This window comes from Drosophila obscura, unplaced genomic scaffold, assembly GCF_018151105.1.
Source record: "Drosophila obscura isolate BZ-5 IFL unplaced genomic scaffold, ASM1815110v1 contig_150, whole genome shotgun sequence".
In the NCBI taxonomy this organism is placed as follows: Eukaryota; Metazoa; Arthropoda; class Insecta; order Diptera; family Drosophilidae; genus Drosophila; species Drosophila obscura.
Window position 1 is genome coordinate 1827778 of NW_024542736.1, and position 16397 is coordinate 1844174.

Sequence of the window (16397 nt, forward strand, 5' to 3'; positions counted from 1 at the left end):
ATGGCCTTTGTTTTACGTAATTTGCTTTGCCAATTCTGGACTTAAGTGCTGCTGAAATTGTTCAATTGAATGTGCGATAATTAGTTGGATTGCCTCCCCAGCCCTAGAGATATATCCCTCTGCCCTGGTTATCTCTCTCTCTCTAGACTTAAAATAAACCAAAAATATTTGCCTTGATTTATTCCTTTAATGCAACATCTGCGTATGGGGGTAAAACATTTCCCTTTAAATAAGTATCATTGAACCATATGTGAAAATGTTTTTCTTGGTGCTGCTGCTGCAGCTCCCTGTTATATAATACTTCTGTTTTATTTATACCGCAGGCCTGTTCGGTTATTGAATTATACGGCTATTTGGATATGGAAACGAGAGATTGGATTGATGGATTGTTTTCAAATATATTCCGTGAAATGAATAAGCCCATCGAGCGTGAGGTATGTATATATCTATATATGTATGTGGTTTGTGGTATGTGGTTGAAAAGGGGGGGGGGAGTCAAAACACCTGCACAGGTGGGCAGACACCGCCAGACAGAGTGGCGTTGTCCTTGTCGTCGTTCCCAGGTGAATTGAAGTGCAGCATCAGCGAATGAATCCTCTTCGCACAACGCTCAGTGTCGAGTGTTCAGATTCAGTTCGTGGCTCAAATGCAGGCTGGGGGTTAGGTTTAGATGCTCTCGATGTGGCCTGTGTGCTGCTGTGTGTGCTGCTGTGTGTGCTGCTGTGTGCAGTACATCATTCATGCGGAAATCGCGTTCATACAGTAATAAGCCGCGATTGCACAACCACCAAGCACCAAGCACCCAGCACCAGTCACCAGTCCAGGGTCCTATCCATTCGCCTCTGCAAAGTAATCTTTCGCTTTGGCATTGGGATGGATGAGGCTGGCTGCTGGCTCTGCTGGAGATGGGAAATGGGAATGGAAAATGGGGACGACACCAGCGACACAGGCATTGTATAACACACTTAGGCTAATGCAACCCAACACCATCCCATTCCATCCCATCCGACAGGAGCGACGGTATGCCTGCTTCGATGGCGACGTCGATGCACTGTGGATCGAGAACATGAACTCGGTGATGGATGACAACAAGCTGCTGACGCTGGCCAACGGCGAGCGCATTCGCCTCGAGAACTACTGTGCGCTGCTCTTCGAGGTGGGCAACCTGTCCTATGCCTCTCCGGCGACGGTGTCGCGTGCCGGAATGGTCTACGTGGATCCCAAGAATCTGCGCTACAGTCCGTTCTGGCAGCGTTGGGTGCTCACCCGCCCGGAGCCGCAGCGCGAGCTGCTCGACGACTTCTTCGAGAAGATCATCGTGCAGGCAATAGCCTTCATACTGGAGGGCCTGGATGGCACCACGCAGGGCAATCCCCTGAAGATGGTCATAATGCAGACGGACCTCAATATGGTCACACAGTTCTGCAACATCTACGATGCCCTGCTGCCCGTGTATGGGCCGTCGGACAACAGGAACTACGATGAGCCCGTGCTGCAGGTGTACAACGTGGACACCTTGGAGTGCTGCTTCCTGCAGGGCGTCTATGGCTCCATGGGCGCCTGTCTGCTGGAGAAGCATCAAATTGTGTTTGACGAGTTCATGAAGCGCATTTCGGGCTTCCCCCTGTTCCAGGATACGCCCGAAAATCCGGCCAGCGGCGGACAGTTTCCGCAGAGCAAGCCAACACTCTATGATTACTTCTGGGACGTCGCGGATAACTGCTGGAAGGCATGGGAGTGGATTGTGAGGCCCTATACCCATGACCCGTCGGTGAAGTTTAGCGAGATTCTGGTGCCAACCGTGGATAACACGCGCACCAATCGCCTGCTGGCGCTCATGAGTGAGGTAAGCTATCTATCTGTCTCTGTCTCTGTGTGTGTTGTTGGAAAAGCCATTAATGTGGCTTTGACTCTGTGCCTGTACCTTAATAATGTTTGTATCTCTCGCTCTCCCCTGTACGCGACTCTCTCGCCTTTTGCTCACAGATCAAACGACCCGTTCTGCTTGTCGGCGAGGCGGGCACATCAAAGACGGCCACCATCATGCAATATTTGCGCAATCTCAATTCGAATGTCAACGTAATTGAAAAATCTCTCGCACAAACGTCAAATCCCACGCTAACATATCGCTACCCCTACCCCTATCCCATCCCTCTCTCCCCCCACCCACTTCCATTTCGTACTCCATCTCTTTCAGATCATACTCAATATTAATTTTTCATCGAGAACCTCATCGTTGGATGTGCAGCGCACATTGGAGGCGGCTGTGGAGAAACGCACCAAGGATACGTATGGGCCACCGATGGGCAAGAAAATTGCCTGCTTTATTGATGACATGAACATGCCGCAGGTGGATGAGTGAGTACAGGCGAGACACCAGATATCCGAACACAGGCGATGGGATGACAGAAATATTGCTTCCTTCCTGCCTTCCTGCCTTGATGTCTCTTAACCTACTTTTACTTTGCTTTGCTCAGGTATGGCACACAGCAGCCTATTGCCCTGCTGAAGCTCTTCTTTGAGCGTGGCGGCATGTATGACCGCGACAAGGATCTACTTTGGAAGAAATTTAAGGACATGACCTTCTATGCGGCCATGGGCACGGCTGGCGGTGGTCGCAACGAGGTCGATCCACGCTTCATCAGCATGTTCTCCACGTACAACATTGTGTTCCCCAACGACGAGTCGCTCATCCAGATCTACTCATCCATCTTCAAGGGCCACTTGGAGTTCATCAAGTTCCCCGATCGCTTCATGATGATTGCCGACATAATTGTCGTTATGACATTAAAGTTATTCAAGGTAGGACTTTTCGCTTGGATTATTAATATATTATACAGCAGCCATTCATTTTGCGTGACACCTTTGACTTCAGTCAGTCGAAACTCTGTCCAAACGAAATCTATTCCATGCTGGCAAATGCTTTAAGGCCTCTCACAAATTTTATGAAATTCGATTTACATATGCAAATAACGACAATTTTTCATAATCTGCTTTGCTTTTGCCAATCCCCCATGCCCACGCCCATCCCCCATGCCCATGCCCATCCTCTCTCCATTTGCCATACAATGGAAATGGAAATTATTCAATGGTCTGTAATGCACTACGTAGTCGAGGCATCGCCGTAGTCGTCGTAGTTCTAGTCCTCTCCATCGTCCTTGTTCTCAATCTCCTAGTTGCTCCATTGGTTTTTCGAGTGCAACTCAGTGCCGGAGCCATGCCATGCCCCATGCCACCCCGCCACTCCACAATGGTCACCCGCCTCGACAGCTGCCTAGTTGACTGTGTCCCTGTCCCTGTCCCCCTATCCCTCTATCCCTGTACGAGTGTATATGCCTCTGACTGCCTTCTCGTATCTCTTTCGGAATATCTCGGCCAGAGCAAAATTTGATTATGTTCAAGTATTGAACTGAAGATGGCTCTTTTCGCAGCCGGTGGGCGTGGCAGAAGTGCAGCAAGGGGCATTAGTTTATGGTCCTTTTAACAATTGTTGACACTAAAATATTATCGCATTTCATTGCGTACAGATAAAAATGCATTTGTCGCCACAATTGCCACAAGAAGCAGAACCCCCCCCCACAGCCCTGCTCTCTTCTGCCCCAAAAAAAATATATATATAGAAAAAAAATGATTTACTCACACCTGCAGCTAGAGTCCGACCCGACCCGGCACAAGCAACCCATCCCCATCGCCATCCAATTCCTTGCTCTGCCTTCCTCTCCTGCCAACCAAGTTCGTATGTCTTCTTTACACACTCGACGCGCGCGCCGGGGCCAGGGATATTAATGCGCCACGAAATGGAGTGAAATGAATTATTTGAATAGAATTGCCGTTACTCAGACCCAATGCTGCTGCCACTGCTAGTGCTGTGGCGGCGGCAGGGCTGCAACTCGATAATGGCTGTAAATTCAGCAACTTGGCAATGTCCCCGAGGGCGTGTAGGAAGCCCATTTTGAATGCATATTGCTGGTCGAGATAAAATTGATTTGTGTAGCATTGCTGCCCACCCCACCACACGCCACACTCCGTTGTAGCTTCTGGCAAGGAAGAGGTTGGGATGGAATGGGGGTGGGGCTGTCCATTGTGTGTGCAATGGCCCTGCTGCTTCTTAATGCTAATTGCCGCCTTTGGGCGCTTCCGATGCTCCTTCGACTCTCTCTCCCACACACAGATGGTAATTGTGGACCTGCCGCCAACGCCCTCGAAGTTCCACTACATCTTCAACCTGAAGGATCTGTCGCGCATCTTTGCCGGACTGCTGCTGATCGAGCCCACGTGCTTCAAGAACCTGAGAGAATTCATCCGGGTCTGGCGCAACGAATTTACGCGAATAATATGCGATCGACTGATTGCCGATCCCGTAAGTGAATTTTTCTTTATTGGGAAATTGATGACTCTCTCACTCCATTCTCCATTCGTAGGACATCAACGGTGTGCGCCGTAATCTGGCCAACGAGGTGGCTGAGCGCTTCCCGCCAGAGTTCGAGGAGCAGTACGGATTCATTGATGTGACCACCGCGGAGGCGGAGGCCCAGGCCCGTCTGCTGTACGAGGCCTATGCGGATGATGCCGCTGCCGAGGAGGAGGGCGAGGAGGAGGAGGAGGATGAGGGGCCGCAGGTGGTCATGTCGCTCAAGGACTATGTCCTGCGCGATCCCATACTGTTTGGCGATTTCCGTAACTTCACCAACGAGGCGGAGGCGCGTCTGTACGAGGATCTGCTCGACTACGATTCGGTGTGGTCGCTGTTCATTGAGATATTGGAGGAATACTGCGATCGCAAGCAGAAGATGACCCTCGTCCTGTTCGAGGACTGTGTGGAGCATCTGACCCGAGTGCATCGCACGCTGCGCATGAACCGCGGCCACGTCCTGCTCATCGGCGTCGGTGGCTGTGGCAAGAAGTGCATCACCCGCCTGGCGGCCTTTGCCGCCGAGTGTGAGGTATTCGAGATCACCATTTCGCGTGGCTACAACGAGACCGCCTTCCGGGAGGACCTCAAGGTGCTCTACACCCTGGCGGGCGTCAAGCGGAAGAAGGTTGTGTTCCTGTTCACGGCCGCCCAGGTGGCTGAGGAGGGCTTCCTGGAGCTGATCAACAACATTCTGACCGTGGGCCAGGTGCCGGCCCTGTTTGCCGACGAGGACAAGGATACGATTGTCAATCAAGTGCGCAAATTCGCCGAGGAGGAGGGACTCTCGGCATCCAAGTGAGCGACAAGCCTGACATCCTGACACCCAGACGCCACTTCTCACTCACCACACAACTTCGTTTCCCTTACCCCTCTCCCCTAAGGGACTCCGTTTGGGCCTACTTCCTGCGCACCTGTGCGGAAAACCTTCACGTTGTCCTGTGCATGTCCCCCGCCGGCGAAGCGCTGCGCAATCGTTGCCGCAACTTCCCCGGGCTGATTGGCAGCACCTACATCGACTGGGTGTTCCCCTGGCCCAAGCAGGCGCTCTACGCGGTGGCCAGACTCTTCCTCACCGAGCACGCCATGATACCCGCGGACCATCGGGACAACATCATCGAGCACGTGGTGCACGTGCACACCACCATACAGCAGTACTCCAAGGACTATCAGACCAAGCTGCGGCGCAACAACTTTGTGACGCCCAAGCACTATCTGGACTACATCAACACCTACCTGGGACTTCTGGGTGAGCAATTCGGGAGAGATTAGATTAGCAATTGGAGCACTTTATAATCCTCCCGAATCTCTTGCAGAGGAGAAGCATCTGTTCATCACACAACAGCGCCAGCGGCTGGGCGAGGGCATCAAGAAGATCGAAGAGGCTTCGCTGCAGATCGATGAGCTGCGGGTGATTGTCACGGAGCAGAAGAAGAACGTGGCTGTCGCTTCGGAGGAGTGCGAGTCCATGCTGGTCACCATCGAGGCATCCACGGTTAAGGCCAACACCAAGAAGGCCGAGGCATCGGAGAAGTCCGTAGAGGTGGAGATCAAGGGCAAGCAGATTGCCGTGGAGAAGGACGAGGCCGAGGAGATTCTGGCCGATGCCATGCCAGCGCTGGAGGAGGCCAGACGTGCGCTCTCCGAGCTGGAGAAGGCGCAGATCACGGAGATTCGATCGTTTGCCACGCCACCGGCTGCCGTGCAGGTGGTGTGCGAGTGCGTGGCCATTCTGAAGGGCATCAAGGAGATCAGCTGGAAGTCGGCCAAGGGCATGATGAGCGACGTCAACTTCCTGAAGGGTCTGATGGAAATGGACTGCGAGGCGCTCACCCAGAAGCAGATCTCCGCCTGCCGCAACCACATGAAGACACAGAACCTGGACGACATGGGTAAGATATCGATAGCCGGGGCGGGTCTGCTGCGGTTCGTGAGGGCCGTCCTCGGCTTCTTTGAGGTGTATCGCGAGGTGAAGCCCAAGAAGGAGCGCGTCGACTTCCTGGTGGAGGAGCAGGAGGTGCAGATCAAGCTGCTGAACCACCTGAACGCTGAGATCACGAAGCTGGAGGATAAGCTGGCGGCCCTCAACGAGAACTATGCCATATCCATGAAGCAGATGCGGGCCCTCACCGAGATGATGCAGCAGGCGGAGCGGCGACTGATCGCCTCCGATAAGCTGATCAGTGGCCTGACCTCGGAGCTGATCCGCTGGAGCGCCGAAATGGCCAGTCTGGGCCAGCAGCTGATCGACAGTGTGGGCGTGTGCCTGATCAGCTCCTCCTTCCTGGCCTACACGGGCGCCTTCACCTGGGAGTTCCGCAAGGCGATGGTCTTCGACGACTGGCTGGAGCACATCAGCTCCCTGAGCATACCCGTCATCCTGCCGTTCAAGATTGACGCCTACCTCAGCACGGACGTCGAGGTGGCCCAGTGGACCAGCGAGGGTCTGCCGCCGGACGAGCTGTCCGTGCAGAACGGCATCCTCACGATGCGCGCCTCCCGCTTCCCGCTCTGCATCGATCCACAGCTGCAGGCGCTGCAGTGGATCCGCAAGAAGGAGTTCCGCAACAACCTCAAGGTGCTGTCGTTCAGCGACTTCGACTTCCTGAAGCAGCTGGAAATGGCCATAATGTACGGGCTGCCGGTGCTCTTCGAGGATGTGGACGACTACATCGATCCGGTGATCGATGACATCCTGCAGAAGAACATCCGCGTACATGCGGGCCGCAAGTTCGTCATGCTCGGCGACAAGGAGGTGGACTGGGATCCCGGCTTCCGCCTCTACCTGACCACCAAGTTCTCCAATCCCAAGTTCGATCCGGCGGTGTATGCCAAGGCGCTCGTCATCAACTACACGGTGACGCAGACGGGCCTCGAGGATCAGCTGCTCAGCGTGGTGGTGGGCACCGAGCGGCCGGATCTGGAGCAGCAGCGCGAGTCGCTGATTGCCCAGACGAGCGAGAACAAGCAGCTGCTGAAGCAGCTGGAGGACTCGCTGCTGCGCGAGTTGGCCACCTCCACGGGCAACATGCTGGACAATGTGGAGCTGGTGGAGACGCTGGAGAACACCAAGAGCAAGGCCGGCCTGGTGATGGAGCAGCTGAAGCTGGCCGCCGAAACGGCAGCCGACATCGAGATCCTGCGCAACGGCTATCGACCAACATCCAAGCGGGGAGCCGTCCTCTTCTTCGCGCTCGCCGACATGGCCACCGTCAACAGCATGTACCAGTATGCCCTGGCCGCCTATCTCGATGTGTTTGTCTACTCGCTGCGCAAGGCCGTGCCGGACACGGTGCTGAGCAAACGGCTGAACAACATCATCAAGACGCTGACCGAGAATGTCTACTCGTACGGCTGCACGGGCATCTTTGAGCGGCACAAGCTGCTCTTCTCCTTCCAGATCGCCACCAAGCTGGCGCAGCGGGAGGGCGTGCTGCTGCAGACGGAGCTCGACTTCTTCATCAAGGGCAACATTGCCCTGACCAAGAGTGAGCGCAGCAACCCCTGCAAGTGGCTGCCCGAAAAGAGCTGGGAGGATCTGCTGAAGTTGGCCTTTGATTTCTCCGATGCATTCGGCTCACTGCCGGATCACTTCGGTCGCTACCTCACCGAATGGAAAGAGGTAAGTTCTGCCATTGCATTTTATCCTGATACTTAAAGGGTTGGTTCCATTTTAAATGTCCCCCAAAAAGCATTGCTAAATGTTTTCATGTTTTTCATATTTATTTACCCTTTTTCCTTTTTCATTTTTCTTTTTTTTGTTTGTTTGTGTTTCTTTTCCGATTTTTCACATTTCTCCTTTGGGGGCTGCATCATCTTCAACGTCAACGTCAACGTGCGACTCCGATGCCCGTTATCAAATTGCTGTTCCTGGTCCTGCTGCTCCGTGCTGCTCCGTGCTCCTGCTCCTGCTCCTCCTGCTGCTGCTTTCGGTGCTGTGACGATGCTATAAAAATGCCCAACAACAACCACAACAACCAATGGACAACGGATGGACGATGGGTCTGGTGCTGGTTCTGGTTCTGCTTCTGCTTCTGATTCTGACTGGCATGTGGCATTCACTGACTTCCGTTTCGTTGCCGACGCTCATTTTGCCTGCACTTATCGCCCATCGCCCCATCGCCCATCGCCCGTCACCGTCACCGTCACCGAATGCCCATGAACCGTTCTGTTTGGCCTGGTCTGCCCCATTCTCAGTGGTACGACTTGGAGAATCCTGAGGAGGTGGCATGTCCGGGCGACTACAACATCAAATGCAATGCATTCCAGGCAAGTGCCGGTTCGGTCTGCTGTGTACTTTCGCTTTGCATGCTTTCAGCTTTCAGCATTCGAGTGGTGGCTCCTGGGTCTGGTTGGTTCTTGGGGACAGAAGCAGCTTCTGCTGCTGTTGCCGTTGCCATTGAGCGTTATTGGATTTCGTACTTTATGCTCGTTTCTAGTGGATTATTATGTACAAGCCCTACACCCACACACCCACACAGCCCACAGCCCACCCATATACCACTTCACTTCCCTCTGGTGCGTTTAGTTTTACTCGACTTTCGCAACGTCCTTCAACTTTGGCGCACATTTTCATCTCAAGTTATTAGCAGCCTGTTTTTGTCAGTCCCACAGCTAACTCTCGCTCCCTGCCTGCCCGGCTCCCTGGCTGACTAGCTGGCTGGCTGGCAGGCAGTATATCTATGTGCTATCCTCTATATGAATAGTGTCTGGCTGTGTGTGTGTGTGTGTGTGTGTGTGTCATTACCATATTTTATCAATTTTCCGAACCATTAGATGAGCGGCAATTTGCGCCCGCAGTCGCACTTGAAACCAGCGACAAGCGCTGAAGCGAGCCCAATTTGCACTCGAGTTTTGGCTTGTAAACCAGCGCAGCGATGGCAACAGCAATAGCAACATCGGCATCCAGAGCATCCTCAGCATCCTCTCCGGCTAACTAAAGCGCAGAGTGATGATGAGCTGTCAGGGAGAGATCTCATTGTAATTTTGTTGTATTATAATCTCCTCCCATCTTCCGTGCCACACAGAAATTGCTGTTTTTGCGCTGCTTCCGCGTGGATCGCATCTTCCGATGCATAAATCAATATATTGTGGACACAATGGATGAGTTCTTCATTATGCCGCCCGTGGTGAGCTTCTCGGCCATTTACGAGCAGACATCCTGCACGATACCCGTCTGCTTTATCCTGAGTGCCGGCTCGGATCCCACCAGCGATCTGATCAAGCTGGCCGACACAATCATTGGCATGGCCAACTTCTGTCACATATCGCTGGGCCAGGGGCAGGAGAAGGCTGCCCTCAGGATGCTGGACACGGCCGTGCGGCAGGGCCAATGGCTGATGCTGCAGAACGGCCACTTGCTGATACGGTTCGTGCGGGAGCTGGAAAAGTACTTGGACCGAATCGAGAATCCGCATCCGGACTTTAGGCTGTGGATAACCACAGATCCCTCGCCAGCATTCCCCATTGGCATACTGCAGAAGTCCCTGAAGGGTGAGACATTGCTCAGCGCTCTCTCCCTCTTTCAGCTTTTGCCATAAGATGCCTGTCTCTCTCCTCCGCAGTTGTCACTGAACCGCCCAATGGCTTGAAGCTGAATCTACGCTCGACGTACTTTAAAGTGCGCCAGGAGCGCCTCGAGAGCTGCTCACATCGCGGCTTCCGTCCGCTGGTCTATGTCTTGGCCTTCTTCCATGCCGTCGTCCAAGTAAGTGCACCAATAGATACTCCAATTTATTGTCCGGGGCGCAGTTGGTCGAGTTTCGGTGTTGTTTATTTATTAATTTCTTAATTTTGAGTATCTGAAAGCTTTTCAGACCCAACTGCACCGAAACTTGCGCACAATTGATGGAGCACTGAGCACTCCTCGGCAGTAAATTGTTATTGATCGCTCTTCGACTGTGACTGTGACTGTGACTGGGACTGGGGGGAATGGACCTGGGGGCTGGCAGTGCAATTAATCTGTGTACTCGTAACCGTTCTTCACTTCCGCAGGAGCGTCGCAAATACGACAAACTTGGCTGGAACATAGCGTACGACTTCAATGATTCAGACTTTGAGGTCTGCACCGAAATTCTGCGCACCTATCTGAGTCGCTGTGCGGACGACAAGATACCCTGGAACAGCCTCAAGTATCTCATTGGCGAGGTCATGTACGGCGGTCGCGTTATCGACGATTTCGATCGGCGCATCACCAACTGCTACATGGGCGAGTACATGGGCGACTTTCTGTTTGACGAGTTCCAAGTGTTCCACTTCTATGAGGACGAAAATGTGGACTACTGCCTGCCGGAGGATGAGACCATACTGAAGGAGGACTATATAGGTGAGTGACGGGTATGGAGGGCCACCACTGCCAGCAGCTATTTACATATGTAATGCATTGATAACAGCGCACATCGACAAACTGCCGTTGGTCAATAAGCCGGATGTGTTTGGTTTGCATCCGAACGCGGAAATCGGTTATTACACAATGGCGGCACGCAACATTTGGAACAGTTTGATTGAGCTGCAGCCGCAGACTGGTGAGTGGCAAACGACCAATCGAATCGAATTGAATCGAATACTTAACCCATTTAGCCGCCCCAGAGGCATACATATATCTGTGGTCTAGCTCTGGGTGGGGGGAATATTGATAATTTGATCGGTGCGGGTGTGGGTAATGATAATAATGTAATATAGATATGCGCTTACGTATGGCCAGGGGCCACAGCCAGAGCCAGAGAGCCAGTGCAGGTCGAGGGCCGGGCCTGGTAAATGGTTCAATTTGCATGCAACGTGTGCCAATTGTCAGCCGTTTATTACATTTTATCTTGTTGATTTTCATTCGCATGCCGTTGCCGTGTGCCGTGCCTCTGACTCTGCCTCTGACTCTGGCTCTGTTATGTTGTATTTTTGGCATGCTGAATTTTTAATTTAATTTAATTAATTAGTTGCGGTTTTGCAATTAACTTTATTGCATGCGCCATTATTGCCAGCACACAACAGCAATGCACACATTAAAAATTAAAATAGATGCACGCACACACACGCACACACACGCACACGTACATGCTGACCTAGCCCCCACCACCGACATATTCTGGACATGCATTCAGGATGGGGTCAGGGCAGGACACACACATCCACTCACTTTCATCCAGTGGCCGCAAATCGCAGCGAATCGAGTTCAAACCTCACCGCACCGACCACCGGCCATCAGAAGCACCAAAAAAAACTGCACCAAAACGTCACACAAAAGTCGATAATTTTTGCGTTGCTGAGCTTAAACGTGTTAAAACCGCCATCAGAGTGCACTCTTACGACCCACCCACCCACACACAGCTGTTTATTTGGTACCCCGCACACACACACCCACACACAGACACAGAGAGACACCAACTCATGCATATGTATATGTATGTATGTATGGCCCTGTAAATAACTGCATATACAATTTCGAAAACTCTTTTAAATATATTCGCACACACGAAGTGACCAAGTGGAAGCCCAGCGAAGTCAGTGCCGGTAAAGTATTTCGCGTAAACAACATACCCAATCCCCCCCCACAACCACTTGACCCAACCAATGCCCAATCGAATGAATTCCTTACCAACCATTCATTCACCGCCCCTGAAGTATAAATATAAAAAAAGTAGTAATAATAAGGGCAAATATTTTCACTGATTAAAAATCGAGTTTAACAATTATATTTCAATTCGCGGAGATATGGCCAGGCAGCAGTGCAGTTCGGCTGCTGCGAATTTTAAAAGTGCTACAAAAAATTGCGATGGAAATAACTATGAGAAAAGATTTTAATGGTAACCCATTTCAATGGCACTTAGAAAAGATTCCCAAATATCAGTAAATTTTCAAACAATTAACAAATAAATTATAGATTCGGTGTGCACTCCCTTTGCTTATCTTTTTTTCCATAAAACCCTTATTAATAAAACATAGCTGCAAACTCAATTTAATCGCACTTAAAAAAGGCTTCGAAAATCCATAGAGCTTCATGGAAAAAAAGGTCCCAAACAAAAAGAGCCGAAAACTCAGCTTCAGATTCATTTGATGTGCCTTCCGTGTCGCCAATACGCTCGATATTCCATCGGGTAGCTCCCAGAAAAATGGCCATAATTTGCATATTCATGAGCTTTAGTATTTGCTAATTGACACTTTAACAAAAAATAAAGCAGAGCATAAAAAATGTTCTATCGGGTGCCAAACACACAAGCCAGATAAAAAGGAAAATTAATAAAATACTCGTACAAAAAAAAAAACAAAACAAAACAAAAAAAAATTAAGTACCAATACCGAGAAAGGAGAGAAGATAAATGTACATAAAAAAAAAAAAGGAAAACGGAAAAACCACAGCCTCTGCATACATTACAAAGGTTTTTCTCGCCTTTCTCCTGCCACTCGACCACTGCCACAATCCTTACTTATTCTTCCCTTTCTGTCTCTGTTCTGGCTGTCTCTGTCTTTGGCCCATGCAGGCGAGGGTACGGGCGGCATCAGTCGTGACGACTTCATAGACTCGGTGGCCGCCGGAATACTGAAGAAACTGCCACCGGCCTTTGAGACGTGGCGCATTCGCAAACAGATCCAAATGAGTCTCTCGCCCACGGGTGTGGTCCTGCTGCAGGAGCTGGATCGCTTTAATCTGCTGGTGATTCGCATCAAGAAAACACTGGAGCTGCTCCGCAAGGTAACTACTATTAGGAGATTGTCTATCCGGCTCTGGCGCTTGCCCTGGCTCTAGTGCTGGCTCTAGCCTGAGAACTGTCAATAGACGCCACACATAAATCCTTCAGGGCTTGTTTTGTTGTGCATTCTGTTTATGCATTTGCCAACTTGGCTGAGGACCAAACAAACGACAGATCCTAAGCCGGCAGTGCATTTTGTTGCCAAAATAAATTTACAAATGCAAATGAACCCGAGGGGCGCCTCGCCCTTTCCACCCCCTTTTTCTAGATAGAGTCACGCCCACGCCCACACATGTGAGCCGCGTTTTTAATTTAATTGCATTGCTCTCCGCAGGCCATTGCTGGTGAAATCGGCATGGACAATGTGCTGGACAACATTGCCAACTCGCTGTTCAATGGCCTGCTGCCAAAATCGTGGAGCTCCCTGGCGCCGGCCACATGCAAACAGTTGGCCAGCTGGCTGGAGCACTTGCGGGTGAGTCCAACTCCGACTCCGAGTACGAGTACGAGTCCGAGTCCTCCTCCACAGTCGCGACATTCGCTGCAGCTCATTAATCAGCTTAGCGTTGAATCAATCAACTTCCGGGTTCGTGTCCACTAATCAGCTTCTCTCTCTCTCTGTCTCTATGCAGCAACGGTCTGTGCAGTATAAGTATTGGTCGATATCGGGCGAGCCCCTGGTCATGTGGCTGTCGGGTCTCCACATACCGCAGAGCTATCTGACGGCTCTGGTGCAGGTGAGTCTTTGGGTCACGGACAACGAAGCGAAGCGAACGAACGCACTCCACTCTCATTTCTCTCGTTTGGCCTTTGCAGATTGCCTGTCGCAAAAACGCCTGGCCACTGGATCGTTCGACCCTCTTTACCTATGTTACCAACTATTCGGACCCCGACGATGTCGAGGAGCGTCCCTCAACTGTAAGTGCCACCCAGCCACCTCGTTGCTATCTTTTCTATCCATCTATCTATCGCTCTAAATGCAAAACGATGACCCAACTGTTCGGTGCCGGTGCTGGTGCCACCGTCAGTACTGGCTCCGGTCCTGGTTCCGGTCCCGGTCCAAGCACTAATTCCGTAATTAAGAATTCTGTTTGCATTTTAATCGTTCAACTTTTTGCAGGGCTGCTTTGTGCATGGGTTGTACATCGAGGGCGCACGCTTTGACATGGCGACTAATCAGCTGGCGCGTTCCCATCCCAAAATACTGGTCGAGGATCTGGCCATTTTGGCTGTGGAGCCCATCGAGGCGCATCGTCTCAAGCTACAGGTCTGTATTGGATGCTTAAGAGATGGTTGGTTCGCTGGTTGCTTGGTTGCTTGGTTGGTTGGGTGTAGTCCTGGTGGGTCCTGGCTTCGACGCCAGCTGCCAGTGACAAGTACTAATGTGCGCTTGTATCTCCATATGGGTGAGAGCAGGGTACGCTCCAGGGCGTGTCCACGCTGATATTTGTTTAAATGCATCCCACTAAATTACGAGCATGGCATAGCCATAGCCGTAGCTTCCGCTTCCACCCCGACTAATGGGGCAGCTGCTGTGCTAATTGTTTCTGATTTTAAATGCCCGGAAGCTTTAGTTTTAGTTAGCGCATAAAGCATGCACTTTAAATATTCTAAGCCATTTTTAACTTTACTTTACAGAACACATTCCTGGCTCCTGTTTATACGACATCCTTGCGCAGAAATGCCATGGGCGTGGGCCTGGTATTTGAGGCCAATTTGGCCACCTGCGAGGACTTGAGTCACTGGATATTGCAGGGCGTATGCCTCACCCTGAACACGGATCTCTAAGGAGCCTTTGTACCATATACATTTCGATTTAGACTGTACAGATTGAAAGACTGAAGATGCATTTTGTTGATATTGATTATTTTGTATCGAATCTTTTACACTAATGCCAAATACATTTATGTTTACAGCGCTGTAGCAATGGCAATGGCAATGGAGTTTATTAATTAGTTCGAGTATGTACTCGCACGCGTATATAATACGTAGTACATGTTGTAGTATGTCTAGTGCCTGTCAATAACGTGATTTGTGCCTGACTGATAACCGACTGATGTGCCGCTGCTCCTGGCATTACCTGCGCCGCCAGCAGCCGAAGCAGCTCCGAAGCTTATCCAATACGGTTGACTTCATGGAGGGCAGCAAGAGCTCCAGATTCTGCGTACCGGCACTGTCGTCCGACTCCAGGTCCGAGTCAATGGTCATTTCCTGTATGCTGAATGTGTCGGTTAGTTCGTGATTCGCCTGCTGGCGCCGCTTGGCCCGCTTCAGTTGGGCGGGGAAGAAGGATATCTCCTCCGCATCGTCGCTGCTCTCAGACTTGTAATCGACCAGCGGCTTGTGCTCTGGCTCCCCGGGAATGGGCAATCGATTGATGGGTATCAGAGTCGACGACTGTGTCTTGGTTGTCTGCGGCATACAAGAAGTACTTTGCCATATAGTTTTCTTTATAGATAAGTAGCACCCACCTGCTCTTCCTGGAATTGAGTATAATTGCGCCTGGCACGCTCGACCTTCAGCTCCAGTTTGCGTTGCAGTATGCGGCAGGTGTTTGGTGGCTCGCTGCGCTCATGCCCGCCTCGTGCCGCCGCCGCCGCCGCCAGCTCCTCCTGCTCATCGATTTCTATGGTCGTGGGGGCATACACCTTGCCGGCACCCCTGAACGCCACCTCGAACTCCAGGTCGGACATATGTTTGGGTGCTCCGCTGGCCGTTTTCTGCATTTGACTTTGGCCATGAGAATTTCGCATTGTCTCGAATTGAATACTCCACTTACCAGCAGGCCTGCGGCCCCATCCTCGTAGATATTCGATTGCCTGTCCTCGCTATCTATGCCGCTATCCTCCATTTTGATTGAGGATTTGGATTTTGCTTCTGGATAAATCTAAAATTTAGCTACGAAAAGAAAACAATTGCACGCGATGTCAATACAAACAATTTTTATTGTCTTTCTCCCAAAACCCAAAACCAAACTCCAATCAACCCCATGGCAGTGGCAGAGCGCAGTCGCCGTTGCACAGCTGTTTTGGGGGGCGAAAAAGGTTTTTTTTTCGGTTGGGAAAAATCGATATGATGCCAAAACCCATTGCCGCACAGCGTTGCCAGATGCCAGGTGGCATGAAGACTTGCTTTCCCTTCCCTTCACCCATTATAGCAGTCTTCCGGCTGATACATATGCACTCTTTATTATGTAGTTTTAATTTATTTACAATTATTTGTTTTAAGGCTTAAATGCTTTACTCGTTGCACAAATAGATCGTATCGTAGATGCTAAGAAAGTTAAATGAAAATTCGTTTTT

At 51.1% G+C, this 16397-nt stretch overlaps 2 protein-coding genes across 2 annotated transcripts in view; one reads left to right on the forward strand and one right to left on the reverse strand.

Annotated features, from left to right (window-relative positions):
* Nucleotides 1–15027, forward strand: part of LOC111082902 (dynein heavy chain 10, axonemal) — a 34236-nt gene extending 19209 nt beyond the window's left edge. Inside the window, 20 exon segments of the mRNA XM_022379147.2 lie at nt 324–434; nt 1013–1846; nt 1987–2079; nt 2198–2358; nt 2478–2802; nt 4172–4360; nt 4422–5209; nt 5296–5660; nt 5728–8033; nt 8609–8680; nt 9439–9904; nt 9976–10118; nt 10406–10736; nt 10804–10935; nt 12886–13097; nt 13430–13570; nt 13728–13832; nt 13912–14013; nt 14216–14362; nt 14734–15027. Of these exon segments, the coding sequence (XP_022234839.2) occupies nt 324–434; nt 1013–1846; nt 1987–2079; nt 2198–2358; nt 2478–2802; nt 4172–4360; nt 4422–5209; nt 5296–5660; nt 5728–8033; nt 8609–8680; nt 9439–9904; nt 9976–10118; nt 10406–10736; nt 10804–10935; nt 12886–13097; nt 13430–13570; nt 13728–13832; nt 13912–14013; nt 14216–14362; nt 14734–14883 (7173 nt within the window). The 3' untranslated portion in view covers nt 14884–15027.
* On the reverse strand, nt 14947–16085 carry LOC111082944. Its single transcript, XM_022379200.2, has 3 exons — nt 15875–16085; nt 15567–15815; nt 14947–15507 (listed from the first exon to the last, which is right to left on the reverse strand). Exons 1-3 carry the CDS (start codon nt 15944–15946, stop codon nt 15172–15174), a joined length of 657 nt encoding a protein of 218 aa, XP_022234892.1. The 5' UTR covers nt 15947–16085; the 3' UTR covers nt 14947–15171.
* Nucleotides 16086–16397: the final 312 nt, after the last annotated feature.